This window comes from Sitophilus oryzae, unplaced genomic scaffold (assembly GCF_002938485.1).
Source record: "Sitophilus oryzae breed Bouriz unplaced genomic scaffold, Soryzae_2.0 scaffold_1000_pilon_pilon, whole genome shotgun sequence".
In the NCBI taxonomy this organism is placed as follows: Eukaryota; Metazoa; Arthropoda; class Insecta; order Coleoptera; family Curculionidae; genus Sitophilus; species Sitophilus oryzae.
Genome location: NW_022145617.1, coordinates 2,268,215 through 2,285,429, shown reverse-complemented (window position 1 = coordinate 2,285,429; position 17,215 = coordinate 2,268,215). Strand labels below are relative to the sequence as shown.

Sequence of the window (17,215 nt, the reverse complement as noted above, 5' to 3'; positions counted from 1 at the left end):
CCTTTTTTTTTCAAAGGGAAAAATGACGTCATAGGTTTTAAAATGTTTTTATTTATTTTTTAAATCGCCACCAGCGGTATAGAGAATTGCTTAGTTATAGCTCTAGCAATGAAAACACACTGAACGGTTTGGTTGGTTTTGTTTTGGTTGGTTTCGTTTAGATTCGGTTGGTCTCGTTTGGTTTGAATTTTTTTTCGTATGTTAGAAATTTTTTTCTCTTATTTTACCAAAATTGCCTTTTTCCTCAACTCAAGCTATATGTGTTTGATTTTTACTACAGATATAAAAATTTTAAAGAAAATTCAGTGGGACTGACAAAATTGCTTTCCCTTTTGTCGGTGTCATGTCAAATCAAGTGTTAAAATTCTCATAACGTCAAATATGTGTCAAATATTAAATTAAAATATTTTGAAATTCCGTGCATAATCTATATTTTCTCAATTTTTTTAATGGAAAATGTGATTTTTCTATATTTGTATGTCATGTTTTACCAGTTTGTACGCTTTTACCCCGCCCAGCACCCCTATTCGCTCCCCGGTCCCGTAAGTTTGTTTGATTGAAAAAATACTTAAAGAAACACAATTTCTCTTCTCCCCCAGCATATTTACAATCTCTAAGGTCAATAGAATGTGAGTATATAAAAATTTTCTTATATAGTCCAAAAATAGCCGAAAATCGTATATGCAACTGTTACCAAATTTTGCGCTTTTACATTTTATAACAGCAAAAAATATGTCGTTAATTAAAATTCTACCAATAAAAATCCATCAAAGCATGAAAACGAAATTGTATTACCATAGAAACGTTTTGATTGTTAGGACTTGATTTTAAAATTAAACTATATTTTTATGTTTTTTTCAATTTTCTGTTAAAACTGTATAAGAATTTGTAAAAGTATAAACGGGATTAACCATTTTAAAACAAGCAAATATTTTTATGTGGAACGCATTTTTCTTAAAATTTCATTAATAAATAATGTTTTTCTTTTGTAAAGACAATCCAGATACATACTGTTGATAAAAGACTGATGAATTTTAATATTTGCCTAGATCAAAGAGTAAGAGTATTAATCTTTGCCTAGACTTTGAGATATTGTAGCCGAAAGTTGTACAAAAAAATGTAGGCTTATAAGAAAAAGAAAAATTGAAAAAAAATGTTGCCTTTTCTATTTTTTTTTCAATTAAAGTTAATATACAATATCTAGAGTACTACAATTACCTCAACTGTGATTCTGTTTAGAGGTTCGAAGTTTAAAAATAAAACAGTATTGGCTTCTAAACAGCAGAAAAAAGCAACACAATGCTAATAATTCCTAATTTTCGTTTAAGAAATCCCGAATATTTTAAACTCAGTTTATTGGCGCATCTGCGATAGATAGATAGATAGATCCTCGATAGATTACCAAAGTTAAGCGACGTTAGACGATCTGAGTGGATGGACGGGTAACCGTCTGAAAACTCTGTCGTGCTGTTGTTTCATGGCAAGAGTGTGTGTTAATCTATTGACACCTAGGATTGACACACACTGCTCATCTCCGCCGGTATTTTTGTGAGTAAGAGTCTATTTAGACACTCGCCATATCGGTAGACCCTTCACAATGATATATGGCCGAAGACCGCGGTTCGGATTCCGCGTAAACATAGTAGACCTCATCCAGGTTAGCCTTGGCAGCAAAAAAGAGACGTCAACTTAAAATACTTTACTTTTTATTTTAAATTAAAAAAAAATGTTACAATAAGTATTTTTTTTTACAGTAAACCACCAATGCAACAAATTCCACCAGAGCAGCTAATCTATATGCCTCCAGGGGGGCACCAAATGGGGCCTCACGGTCCCGGAGGTTTGTCCTTACACCATCACTACTTGCAACAACAGTCTTTGGCTGCTGTACAGGCTGCACAACAGCAGTCGTTAAGACAAGCACCAACAGACATAAGACATCTACAACAGCAGCAGGTGAGTGATTTTTTTGATTTTTTTATTTACAAACACTCCTTGATTTTTTTAGCAGACTGTATATAAATATATCAACTTTAATTCGTGTACTCAGTTTTTTTAAAACACCCTGTACAATAATTTTGTGAGTAACTTTTCCTAAAATATTATTTTTCGATCCTTTTTTAAAAAAATAACAAGGCAACATTTTGAGAACCGCTGGCGATAACCGCCTATTAAGTTAACAAGTGGCACTAAAAAGTTTTTTAAAATTTCCTGGAAAATGTCAAGAAACATAAAATTTTGAACAATTTTTTTCTCAAAATTTTGAGAACCACTGGATCTTTTCTAGATTTTCTTTCTGGTAGATTTAATCTGACATAATGATTTTGGCACTTAGAACAATATTTTCTTCAAGTCTTTACTTTATGCTAATAATGTGTTTGATAAGATTTTTCTTTAAATTTCATTAACAAGAATGATAGGGGTAGTTTATTTCAACCCCTTCCACTCATTTTAAAAAAGTGAAAAAATTACCAGAAAGTGTGTTTTCATAACAGTAATGCTTCCGTAAAATTTCATTAGTCTATCTCTTTTCGTTTTCAAGATAAAAAATAAAAACATTATTTTTCCGCCATCTTTGTACCCCGATATCTCCCTAATGGTTGACTTTTGACCCAACGTTTATAAAGCAAACTACCCTTTATTTTGAACAAGGAATCACCCCCTGAAGTTTTTCGCATTTGTTTTGAAACACCCTGTATGTCATTTAAAAAAAAATCCGTTTTTTTTGCATCTGAGTGTACATTATTCTGACTAAAGTTACTATTTACTTTATTTAAATAAAAATAATTCTTTGACCGTGTGTCATGTATCTACCTGTATGGTCTCTCACAAACTCACATTTATTTAGTAGATGTTTAGGATGTAAATGGTTAAGCATTTTGTATATAAATATCATAGTGGTAAGAGTAAACAGTTTGTCTCTGATACTTACTCTACAACACCATAAAATAATATCTCTAATAGGTCTTATATTTTTACGTTTATATTATGTTGATATCGACACTGTTGTCTTTGTCCAGCGGCTGGTCCTGCGGGCAGGAGCCAATACCCGGCGTCGCAGGTGCGTTGTTGCCAAGCCGACGCACGGAAAATGATCAAATCTATCGTGGTTTCTTCTCGTTTTTGTCGCATTATTCAACATAAATTACTTCAAAAAGTTCTATGAGTATTTCGCTGATACAAAATAAAATAGTTATTTTTTGTGAACTCTGCTGCGTTAATCCAACGGAGGCCAGCTTGTCAGAAGTGATTTACTAATAAACAAATTTGCCCAACGGACTAAAAAATGCTTAACGTTTCGGGAAGTATATCTCTTTCCGTCGTCGGAAGCAAAAAAAAAAACACAACGAAACAAAGTAAAGAACTATTTAAAATATCTAAATATGTACAACTATTCTAGACATTCAAGAACACTTTAGTTTTTTTTTCAACAGATACGTCTATAAAACCTGTTGACGTTCTGTTAAAATGACATCATGAAACATTATTATGACATTATTAACAGAACGTCAAAGGCTGTTATTTTAAAATATTTTTTTTTTAATATTGCACATGAATAAATAAAACACAACATAAATAAAAAAAAATATATTTATTAATAACACTTACTGAATTTTATGCCTTAAAAGTTCATTAATTAACAAAATAAAACACTAAATCACCACAATACACCAAAACACTTACTTTTACACTGGACGCGCGTTTCTCTAACCATGTTAGCATCGTCAGCGGATGATTATAAACTAAGTAACAGTAAAAGTGTTTTGGTGTATTGTGGTGATTTAGTGTTTTTATTTTGCTGTGTAACACCAAAGATTCCAACCCTCAACTGTAATTGATTAATTAACTTTAATCTTAATTTTTTTAATCCAGTATCTTTTGACATTATCTCTCTGCACTACTAAAATGTACTATTTACCTATCGAGTGATGTCGGTATTTTACAGCTACTCCAGTTTTTAGTACCATATACGAGATGGTATTCAAACTCTATTGGTGGCTGTTGGTGACACCGAATATTACCTATAAACTGTGCTCAGGGTCTACAGCTAATTTTCCCTCGATTTTTCTTCCATTTAACTTAAAAAAACACCAAACACACAACTAATATCACGTACCAAAATGCAAAAGCAATTTGCAAATATATTTGAGATAATTCGACACATATTATAACCTATAATTTGGCAAGAGTTTGACAAGCCTCAAGAACAAGTCGAGTTCATACGCATCTGCGTCCGTGAATCGCGCATCGTTCCTTCACTCCAATAATATTGAAATATGATCTGTCATTTTTGAAATAAATCAATAAAACTGGTTAAAAAGAAGAGACGACCCATGACGGATTTATACAGGGTGTTTCAAAAAACATGTGCCATCTTTCGTGGGGAGATTCTTCACGTAAAAATAAGATTTATTTTTCATATCAACATAGTTCCGATTCTGCTTTGTTTCGTATCTACATATTATTTTAATTTTATATATTTTTATTAGATTTATTATAATTTTCTTCCGAGTACTTTTAGCGTTTTAAATGAAATTTTGAGGGTAAGAGTTACTATAAATGCGACATATTTTAAAGCTAAAAAAGTCGACATATTCACCAGGGGCGTGTATATGGGTTATCACTGGAATATTTTTCTAAAAAAAGCATGTACGTCATTTTTTTCTTTTGTTAGTGAAATAGTGTAAGCAGTTTAATGCCGAATAAAAGTTGTCTTTTGATATTTTGCAGATTTCAGCCTCCTTGATGAGATAAACGCAATTTTATTAATTTGCCTTAATCCGAGTCTAATAGCAACCTTTAAAACATTTTAATATCATTAACTTGGATAGTTTTAAATAAGTACTCATTCATTCTTCATTTATAAAATATAAAAAAGTTACTATAAACGTGGGTATGGAAATGCATATGCATAGTTTTAGAGTTACAGGATGTTAAAACTTTTTAAAATTAGTTTTTTTGTATTTATCTTAAATACCATTATTTTATTATTATTATTATTTGAAATTGCTGTATGTTGGACTAATAGTAATAAAATAATATAATAAGAATAAATTAGGTAGAATATATATGTATAATTTATTAATTGTATTTTTATTTTAATTTTTTTGATTGTAATTAGAATTTTTAGAATTTAGAATGAGTGGGAGGGGGGTTAATCACTTCGACCTTACAGATCCATTGTGTCCCCCTTTCTTGAATCATAACTCATCATACAGTCCCAGGGCTTTGACAAAAGCCAGTATCTGGGACGGTTTTATAGAGGGTAGTTCTCCATCTCCAATATCAGTCGTACCAAAATTCATGGCACGAATGGTTGTCATGTCTCGGCGCACTCAGTGATGAGGTGTACTGGTGTTTCCCCATCTTCCCCACAGAATCTGCATTCGCCGTTTCTTCTTAGTTTCAATCTACTGAGGTGTTCATTGAGGAGACAGTGTCCTGTTAAAAACCCCGTGACAATCCGAAGATTGTTCTTACTCAGACCCAAGAAGATCTGTGATCTTTCTTGATCATAAGCCCTCAGAAACTTCTTCGAGTGTCTTAGACCATTGCAAGATTTCCATTCCAGGTTGCGGATGGAATCTTCCAAGTTCTTGATTGTAATTAATAAAATTACGTTTATCTCATCAAGGAGGCCGAATTCGACAAAATATCAAGAGATAACTTTTAATTGGCAATAAACAGACTACACAATTTTGATATCAAAAGAAAAAAGTCTGTGGCGCACGTTTTTTTTTTGAAAAATATTCTACTGATAACCCATATGCACATTTCTGATGAATTTATCGACACTTTTTTAGCATTATAATATGAAGCACTTATACTAACTTTTACCTCCAAAATTTCGAGCCATTAAAAGTACTTAGAATCCTGTAGCTACGAAACAAAGCAGAATCGGACCTTTGTTGATATGAAAAATAAATCTTATTTTTACGTGAGGAATCTCCCAACGAGAGATGGCACGTTTTTTGAAACATCCTGTATATAAATCCATCTATAGTTAACTTAAAAAATATTAGTTATTATTAAGTTTTTTTAGCGAAAAAAGTGGATTGCTATGGACGTCATCTGCCTTTTTTCTGTCATCGTCTGTCGAAATCTTACCTGAGTAAAAAAAACAAACTATGCATACCTACTTTAATTTCGACAAGAACAACCGGTGCGTTACGGACGACGAAAAAAAGTAAAAGTGAAATTGGGAAAATGAACTCGGCAACGCCGTAAAATGCGCGCGTTGCGTCCATCGGTTCTGGCAGCGACCGAACCGACCGACCCGAGTCAGTTCGCGCCAGACCGTCGCGCTTACAGTGACAAAACGTCGAACTACACCCACTAATTGGTTTACGTTATTTATTGACAAGGATTCACCAATCCGCTGTGCGTATATGATCGTTTTTTCTCCCTCAGAGCGAGCCTAGCCTGTGTACCAACCTTCATCCACCTAAAAAGGGGTTGGTGCACCTGTACTTCTTGGTTTGTGTTTGCCTATCTATATATACAGGAGTTGTAGTGAAGTTACTGTGCTTTGTAATGGATCTTTGTGGTGTATATAATGTGATATGATTGCTTTTGAGTGAAACTAGTGGATGGTATATAAGGATATAAGTGTACGTATTCGCATTGAGGGATCCGTCACAGTTCCTCGAGCTGGATAACGATTTGCTCAGGGGGTACCGAACTATGCTGGACATGGGACCGGATATGGTTAACGACTATGTAAGGAGTTATTAATAAAAATACACGAAACAAAGGAGCAGGGTTGGGTAACGGCACGTAGAAAATTAATTTTCTACATGGGTGTGGAAAAGTGCGTAGAAAATGTATTGAAAGCTGTATTTTGTTAAACCTAGAACACTGTGTGTTTATAATAATATGAAAATTAATGTTTAAGCTTTTATGGCATATTAAATATAATTTGCTAAATCGGGACATAATAAATAACAATTAGAGTTATGGTTCTATATTAGTTTATTTCTTGTACTAATCATTGTGTTATGGTATTTAAAATACACCAGGTGCGTCTCAAAAGTGGCTCCCCCTATAACTTTTTTAGATAAAAAAACGAGATTTGGTATGTTAGTATATGACATAAATATCAATTAGGATTAATTGACGGATTCAGTTTTTTTTTGGTCACTTCCTGTTTCACCGGAAATGACTACAACTTTTGATTTTTAAATCCTCGGTATTATTTTACTTTGTTCGAAACTAACACTCTGAATAGAATGACATATTATATGTCAGTTTTTGACATTTTCGCATATGGTTTATTTGAAATTGTAACATGCGGTTCATAACGACAATTTGACTCGAAATACCAAGTGTGTGGTACCAAATTATTCGTAAAAAAGTGCTTTTTCCAAATATGCTAATGAGCCACCCTTGTTCCATAAAAAATTGAGATATGATTATAAATACGATTTAGGCATCTTTTAACCGACTTGACACGACAAACATTAGACGATCAAATCTATTTCCAAGGCTCCTTGATTAAAAATTAGCGTTTTTAACACAAACATGGCACTCTAGATTGTAATTTAAAATGCGAAATTTTTAAGCGAAAATGTCAAAAGTTTTTTTATCTAAAAATATAAAAAAGCTTTAGGGGGAGAGCCACTTTTGAGACGTACCTGGTATAAACAAAATATTTGGTTTTAATATAAAATAAAATTAAATAAAGATATTTTAGAGGACATAAATAAGCTTTATACAAAAAAATTACAATCTAACACATACTTTTAAAGCGTAACCTCAATATTTTTAACCACATTGGTATAATCGATTTTCGAGAGTACCAAATAAAAGGCTGATGAATTGATTTTTGAAACTAAATCTGGTTTTTTTATCTGAAAAATAAAAAAGTTATAGGGGTGAGTCACTTTTAAGATGCACCTGGTATATAAACTCAAGGAAATACGGTTTTCAATACACATATCTAATTTTCTACGTGGGCATATATTATGTAGAGAATTAGTTGGCGTAGAAAATTAATTTTCTACGTGTAGAAAATACGGTAGACTATGTAAAACTTTCTCTACGCAACCCTGCTAAGGAACAATATTTTTCAGGATTTTATGTTATTTTTGCTTTTGTGGTTAAACAGGTATACATGGTATTCTGATTCTCATTCATTCTGATTCTCCGAGCTGGCTATCGGCTTATAGATCTACTGTGTCCCTCTTTCATGAATTATAACCCATCATACAGTCTCAGGGCTTTGACAGAAGCCAGTATCTGAGACGGTTTTACAGAGGTTAGATCTCCATCTCTCATATCACTCGTATCAAATTTTATGGCACGAATGGTTGTCATCCCGGTGCACTCAGTGATGCGGTGTTCTGGGGTGCAACTTTGTTCAAGTTAGCAACCGATCGTTTAGAAGCGCTGTCGAAACCAGATCGATACTATGTTCATTGCAAAACTAGTGTCGCTCAAATGCTGCGAAATATGGTATCACTTGCACACGTGTCTAGTCTATCGCCTCGCCACAAAGCGAGAAATCAGAATATTGCTATGAATCGATGTTGCTACTGAACATAGTGCATCAAGCTATAAATTACTTTGCTATCGCTTTAAAACATGAACAAAGTTGCACCTCTGGTGTTTCTTCATTTTCCCCAAAGAATCTGCATTTGTCGTTGTTTCTCAGCGTCAGGCTACTGAATTGTGCATTGAGGAGACAGTGTCTCGTTCTATGAATAGTAAATGTATGATCGATAAAGACGTATAAACCACCAAAAATCTGAATGAAAACAAAATGATCTCGAATACGCTGGAAAATACCAGCTTGGTTATAATCCGGAGTAAATTTTGCGAATTTTTGAATTAAACGTCATTTGTCATTGTCACAAGCTTGACGTAGGGATAAGTGAGGACGTTAGGACAAAAAGCAAGATTATCCTGTCGGCATAAATGGATATATGGATATTAAACGGGTTATATTATAGTAATTAATTAACTTAGGGAAGGTTTTTGCTGTTTAAAAGCAGCAGGCTCGGCATAGAGGAGCATTTTACATCAAAACATGGTTAAAAATTATCTTTTTTACAAATGTTTATCAAATGATACGATTTTCGAAATTGGGTGAGTCTTAAATAAGTGCAAATATTTTTAGGGGTAGTATATTTCGACACCAGAAAAACGATTATGAGTTTTTTTCGCGAAACATTTTTTTTGAAAATTCGGAATTTTTTGGAAATTTTTTTAGTTTCTAGTTAAAGAACATAATTTCTTGATAATATGGCAACATAGGTAGTAGATTAAATTTACACGAAAGAAAACCCAGAAAAGATCCAGGGGTTCTCAAAATTTTAGCAAATAATCATTTTTTTTGGAAATTATTTGAATAACGATAAAGGAAAATATGTTTCTTTTATCGAGATCTACCAGCCCCTTTGAATAAGAAGACTAAGGATAATGCTATCCATGTATTCATGCATGGTGGGCGGAAAAAGGACTCTAGGGTGGGGATCCTTGACAGTTCTGTATGACGATTCATTTGACACATTTAAATTTGATTTGAAATTTTGTGGATTTGTCAGTCTTTACGGAGCTTATTTTGTTATTTATTATTTATTCTACTACTGATAGTTGCATAAAGGTAGTAAATCTAGATGGAAATTGTGGCAGAACTTAAACTAACAGTGACGCTATCGCGATTTATCGAAAAAGACTCTAAAATAGTTGGTTGTGTAGCGTGTAGCGCGTGCGGTAGATCTCGGCAAAAATGTGTGAAATAATGGAACAACTTTTCGCTAGTAAGTGACTATATAATATACATACGTGTAGTAAACCGATCATTTATGAAATTCACTTAAATTAACTGATTATATATTTTTTCTTGCATGTTTGCTTTTATTTACTACTTGTCAAGATTAGATGTCAAAGAATTTAGATACGTCAATTTGACTTACCTGCTTCAGTAGCGTATCGGATGTTTATGGTTATAAATAATTATTATAACTTAACTATTTTTATTAGAATTTTATATTTTTATAACAATTTTAATAACTACCAACATTTATTCACAACGTAAAATAAAAAAAAAAATATTGAGTCTGAAAAGATCAAATATTATCTTCCCAGATGATTATATGCAAAAGTTGCATTAGACTTTTTTGAAGAGGCGTTAAAATTGAATTGTCGTATAGAATTTCGTTTTATTTGGAATAGGCATCTAAAAGTTATTTGCAAAAATCTACCTTCAAATTACTAAAAATTTATAATACGGGCCAGAGAAAGCTACAATTAAAATACCAGCAAAGATATGATTTTGTCGTTGTCAAATTCGGTGTCACTTTTTTTTTGTTTACAAGAATTTCTGTTGTTTGAAAAAAAATGGTTAATTTTTTATGATTTAGAATGATCATCTCTAAAAGAATTAGTTGAACTGAGAATAATATTCGCTGTGTTTGATTTGTTTGCTGTTCAATACTCGATCACTCGCAAGCCTCGCTTATACAACATACATCCACAATAATTCAGGGTATAATAGATATATTTGTAACACAAGGAACTTTATTAAACTATACAAATTAATAAAACGTTTACATAATTCCCCAATCAGAGCCAAACAATACCCCAAATGATAGTGAAATTCACGCCTCAAAATATAAAACTGGTAAGGGGAGAATCTTTAGCTTTCCACAGAGGTGTCGTTTTCAGTCCATATACAAATTTGCCTATCAAAGAAAAAATGCTTAACGTTTCGGAAAGTTTAACTCTTTTTTTTTCTTTTTTCTTTTTTTTGCAGTGCAGTGGCGAAATACCCATAAAGGATTTTTTTGGAGAAATAATATTTTATGATATCTTCTCACTTAACTCCTATTAGTCTAAGAGCTAGCATCGTTTTCGAGAAAGTATTTTAAGACGTCTGACTCTTTGATATATCTTTTACTATGTTCTCTGGAACAGCATGCGGCACGTCTGGCTGCCGATACCCGTTGCGTTCACTACTGCGCATCTATAAATTCTACTATTGAATATAAATCGAACATGTCTCCAGAGCGCAGTGCGTAGAGTTTCCGACCACGAACCGATGATTCAGAGTTCGAATCCGGGTCATGTCAAAAACTTTTTTATTTTATTTTCGTTTATATTCTGATAGTAAAGTATTAAATAATTCTGGTATTCCTTTTCATAAGTTATTCGGGATTTAAATGGAAGTAGTTTGGATATGGCGTTTGTCGCCTCAGCCTGAATATCTGTTGGTAATTTACTTATTTCGTTTTGAGCCATTTCGGGCTCTAATTCAATCAGCAATCGACACGAAAGAGAATTAAAAAATATTGACTCAAAACTGATAACTAAAGAGACAACTTTATTAATTTGTCAAATTACATAGAAACCAAAGTCAACCCAGCACAATATTTTTTCTACTCGTAATAAATTCCTTCAAATAATAATTTCTGAATATTTTTTAACACCTAACTAGCTATGGAAAAAAATATTGTTTATACAAAAAATTTTTTATACACGACGATAAAATTGCATTATCGCCTTCCAAAATTAATTCACTCGCGATTTCATCGCTCGTGAATTAATCTTTTCCGGTCGACGATAAAATACCATTTTATCGTCTTGTATTAAAAATAACTAGGCGTTAAAATGACTTTTTTATATTGTCAAAATCACGTCTCAAAAATTAATACTTTAGTGACATTTGAAAAAAAAACCTTTTTAACACCATAAAAGTTAACGTTTGTATAGAAAATAATATTTTTATTAACCAAAATGAATTAATAATGGTTGTTGCAATTTTACTCAAAATGTGGCACTAATAATGCGTTAATTAAACAAACACTCTAGCTCGTTTTTCATCGATAATTGACAATTTGAAATCGGGCTCTTATCGCTTGGAAATGTGTGTCAGCCAGGCTCAACGTCATAAAATTCGATGTTGTAATTTCGGTGAAAATGTCCTCTGGGCATCGGCTACACCACCGAGATACTGAGAGTACGTTTTACGTAATAATCTCTTCAGGTTCAGCACGAACACAAACAAGTACCAAGTACCTGCCTTTATAGTTTGTATAGTACGGCTGATCGAAGACGTCAGATTTATAAGCTTTCACTTTGGTAAATATGAGGTATAATATCGACGTAACATCCGTTATGTCGATCGTTATTTGATTATTATGAAAAAAATTTTTTTATTAAATTTTTATTAAAGCTCTAAAACATTTGGATATAGTCTGTCCATACGCATAAGCGTCCGTTTGTCGTTCATCGTTCCGTCAAACGAATAAAATTGATCTGTCATTTTTGAAATAAACCAATAAAACTGGTTAAAAACAACAACAGACGACGCATGACGGATTTATATTTAAACCCATCCATAGTTAACTTAAAAAATATTAGAAACTTTTTTTAGTAAAATAAATAGATTGGTATGGGACGTCATCTCCTTTTCTTCTGTCATCGTCTGTCGAAATATTACCTGAGAAAAAAAAGAGAGTATACATAAAAATCATCTTTTATTCAGGAATTTTGGGATATACAGGATGACAATTCGGAAAGCAGCAATCGATAATATCTCATAGACAAAAATACTATTAGGATGGCCTTAAACACATATCGGGAGATTCGAGAGGAAACCAAAACGAACGAATTAATACTTTCTGAGACACAACTATTTTTTAATACAGAGTTACTTGAGCTGCGTACAGACCAGACGAGACGAGAGCGAGACGATCGCAAGACATTCCAAATTTGCCAAGTGTGGACTAGTCTCGCGAGAGTCTCATGGACAACCTATGGAGTCTCTTTGCTATCCGTCCTCTCTCGGTTTTTCGACGGCTGATCAAAGAAATCTAGCGGCACAGTCAGGACGTATTTGTGATAGGCTCGTTCGACTGATGCGAGATTATACTATTATACGAACCTATACTTACCTCTAACATTTTTTGAGATAATAAATAAAAGATGTGAGAAACGGAATATTGAACAGGCATTGGTAAAATCCTAAACTAAACATTTTATAAGGTGAAACCCCCATCTGCCTCTACTGTCCGATTCACCTTTGTTTCGTAGCTACAGGGTGTTAGAGTCTTAATATTTTTTCGATTTATTATAATTTTCTTCGAAGTACTTTTTGCGTTTCAAATGAAATTTTGTGGGTAAGTTGGAATATTTTTATAAAAATGCATGTACGGTAGTGACTTTTTTTCTCTTGTTAGCGAAATAATGTAAGCAGTTTAATGCCAATTAAAAGTTGTCTCTTGATATTTTGTCGATTTTGGCTTTCTTGATGAGATAGAAGCAATTGTATTAATTTGCCTTGATACAAGTCTAATAGCAACCTTTAAAAATTCTTAATATCATTAACTTGCGAAAGTTTTAAATAAGTACTCGTTGATTCCTCGTCAAAAAAGATGAAAAAAAGTTCCTATAAACATAGGATAATGGATAATGGGAAATGCATAGTTTTAGAGTTACCGGATGTTAAAGTTTTAAAAATTAGTTTTTTTTGTAATTATCTTAAATACCATTATTTTTTTATTTGAAAATGCTGTAGGTTGGGCTAGTAGTAATAATATTTAATAATAAATTAGGTAAAATATATAATTTATTAATTTTATTTTTATTTTAATTTTATTAATTATTGTAACTAATAAAATTGCGTTTATTTCATCAAGAAGGCCGAATTCAAATACGAAGAGATAACAAAATATCAAGAGATAACTTTTAATTGGCATTACACAGCCTAGACAATTTTGGTATCAAAAGAAAAAAGTCATTGGCGCACATGTTTTTTTTTTGAAGAATATTCAAGGGTTCTGATGAATTTATCGACACTTTTTTATTATTAAAATATGTAACACTTATAGTAACTTTTACCCTCAAAATTTCATTAGAAACGCTAAAAGTTCTTGGAAGAAAATTATTATATAAATCGAAAGATTATTAGGGCTTTAACACCCTGTAGCTACGAAACAAAGCAGAATCGGACCTATGTTGATATGAAAAATAAATCCTATTTTTACGTGAGGAATCTCCCCACAAGAGATAGCACATGATTTTTTAAACACCCTGTATAGTGTATAAGGTGAAAGTTGATAATTACTAATTTAGTTATAAAAATCTAATTCGATAATTAATAATTAAAAAAAAGTTATTAGTTACTTACCTTTAATGATAATTTATATTAACTACATCGTTAAGCAATATTTACTGTGTTTACTTAGTACGATTATATCTAGCGCTAAATATGTAATTTTAGAAATAAATTAAATAAAGTAGTTTTATTAATGAATATTTTTGATTAAATTTATTATTACTTTATTCTTTTCTTGATTATAATTTTTTATATATTGGAAAGTGGTGAATTAATGTCTATTAATTTTTTCTTTTCAAAATTGTCATTAAAAGACCTACATATTTTTTGCAATCCCAATAATTTGATGTGAATATTAAATACCATCAAAATTAAAATTCGTTATATGATCCACTTCTAAGTACTTTGGCATAACATATTCAAGTCACTATACAGGCAATTGGGTAATGGTTTACCAACAGTACACAAATAAAAAAGAAATTACAAGAAAACAAACACATCTTATTGGTTTTCGGTTAACACTCAAGTTAATGAAATCGAGTTTTACATGTAAGAACTTTAGTTTACTTTTTAAAATGCTAATAATAATATAAATAAAATCTTTTAAGGTACTTGTTAAATATTGCGAAATTGTTGAAGTTGTTTGTGTCTGAAATAGAGGTTATGTATATGTATTTTGAAAAAATATTGCCCAGTAGCAAAGCCAAAACCGAGACAAGACAAATACTACATAATATATTCGATACCAATTAAACTTTTAGTTACATAGTCGAGGGCGTGATTTTTAAATTCATTGTGGCCAACTATGGACATATTCGGTGCCAGGCTGACTAACGGGAATTTAAATTTCCCGCCGGGGATTCAGGTGGTATACCAGCTATAGCTCTGCTGCAAGAAATGTAAAGTTGCCACATTTATTTATTTATTTCCTGATATTGTTTTCGTTTTGTATTACGAGTTTTTCGTCTAAATAAATTGTGTTGTGATACTTTAAGCTTAAAAAATGTTTACTAGCAGACCTTGCAGTCGAACATTGTTCTTTTAGAAGCTCTTTTAGTGGTAGATAGCATAATAGCCGTAACAAGATAGCATAATAGCCGTAAAAAACTCATCGCCACTTTATTAGAATATTTTGAACGGGAAACTAATGGTAGTAATTACCCTTTATATCCCTTAAGGGGCCCACAGACGATACAATCGGTTGTACAACTAATCGTACGATAGGTTGGACGAAAAATCGTTCAGACAGACCGTAGATACTTTTGGCCACAAACGTAACGACATTCGAAAGCGACTTGTAGTACGATTAGTTAAATTTTTTAAATGAATTAGTTCAGTGACTCAGTTATGTTTGACTATGCCACAAACCATGTCAAAAAAACGTCTTTCAAACCATATCAAACCATGTCTTTCAAAAATGTCTTTCAAACCATGTCAAACCATGTAAAAACCACAAAAATGTCATGTTCATTTTTCTCAGCAACACTTCGTAGCTGGAGTTCCGTTTGTGTTTATTGGAATATTCCTCCCTTTTAACATTCCATAAGCATGAATGGTCTCTATAAATTTCAATAAATTCTGTCCAAAACTGCCTACTTTCCTCCATGATGATGAAACACCACAATTTCACTACACTATGTATTTCTGTATTAACATAATAACAACAAGTCGGTGAAAAACCCAAAGATGTTCAAACTTGTTGATCAAACCAAGTTGTACGACAAATTTTTAAACATGCTGAACTACCAAATGGCCCAACCGCGTCTTAACGACAAGTTGGACGACAAGCCCACAGACGTTACGATTATCGTTCAAACAATTGGATCAAACCAAATCGTCCAACTTGTTGTACAACAGATTGGATCGTCTGTGGGCCGTTTTAAGTGCTGTTATGGAGGTGAGTTTTGTGGATGTAAATAATAACTGTTTATATATTTATAATTAATTTATTTTTGTTTTCTAAAATATTTTATTAAAAGAATATATATATATAAAATCGGCTTAATCACGTGAACAATGAACCAGTGAAATGAGAGTTTTTTTCTACTTTAATAATAAAATACATAATCATATAATAAAGTATATTTTTTCATAATTATGCATATGTTATCTAAAATCTTGTTGATTTCTATATTTTTGTATTCTTTGTGGCAAATATGCAAAAATACAACGGTAATACTGAAAATTGCCCAACTAAACGTCGTGCTTCGACGAGTTATTTGTTTATACTTGTTGGTTAATATCTTATTTCAATAAGGTAATCTAGAGAATGTCTTAAATTTTTGAGAAACAATTTGAAAATTTAACAGAGTTGATCTGTTTAATATTTTTAATTCTATTTCACATAGTAATTTTTGTATCTAAAAAAAAACGTGTTCTACAGAGTGACCTAGTGTCAATAACCCCCATATTAGGGTTTTATTTTTTGACTAGTTGAGCATGTTGCATTTAGGCAGAATTTACCGTTGACTAGCAATATGTTATAAATTAACATCTGTTATTGTTGTCGCTAATCGCTCGTATGTTTTGTACAAACGTTGTTAATCGCCAGTGGATATTGCTTCCCTGATTATAGCATTTGAAGGGCCCATGGGAAAAACATGATATAGTATATTTAACAAAACTTTGGTTGCACGTCATCAATGACACCATGCGTCGTCTTATGGAGTTTGCTGGTGGTCGTACTATGATGTGCAACAAGAGTTTTGATAAATATACAGTAAGCGCTATTTTACTAATTTTATGAGAGTGCATTGGACACATCAAGGTTTTTCCCTGTATTCTATATTTTTACTAGGCATATATCATAGGATTTAACAACTTATTGCCCTGCAGAGTTTATACATTTTGTAGAATTGTTGTAGAATGTAGAATGTAGAATGTTTAGGAGGGGAGTTAATCACCGCGACCTTATAGATCTATTGTCTGTTCCCCTTTCTTGAGTTATAACGAGTTATAACTCATCATACAGTCTAAGGGCTTTAACAAAAGTCAGTATCTGAGACGGCTCCACAGAGGCCAGCTCTCCATCCATCCACAATTCATGGCACGAATGGTCGTCGTCTCGGCGCACTTAGTAATAAGGAGTTCTGGTGTTTCCCCATTTTCCCCACAGAATCTGCATTCGCCGTTGTTTCTCAGCTTCAGCCTACTGAG

The 17,215-nt window shown here is 32.3% G+C and overlaps 1 protein-coding gene across 9 annotated transcripts in view; it reads left to right on the top strand.

The window, feature by feature from the left end:
• Nucleotides 1-17,215, top strand: part of LOC115878934 (pumilio homolog 2-like) — a 476,089-nt gene that overhangs the window by 9,083 nt on the left and 449,791 nt on the right. For 8 of the 9 annotated variants that reach the window (XM_030895648.1, XM_030895897.1, XM_030895966.1 and 5 more), the window contains exon 4: nucleotides 1,755-1,956. In XM_030895648.1, coding sequence (XP_030751508.1) covers nucleotides 1,755-1,956 — 202 coding nt within the window. Of the gene's footprint in view, nucleotides 1-1,754; nucleotides 1,957-6,307; nucleotides 6,721-17,215 lie in introns of those variants that run through there. The other variant, XM_030896121.1, reaches the window with a different exon arrangement.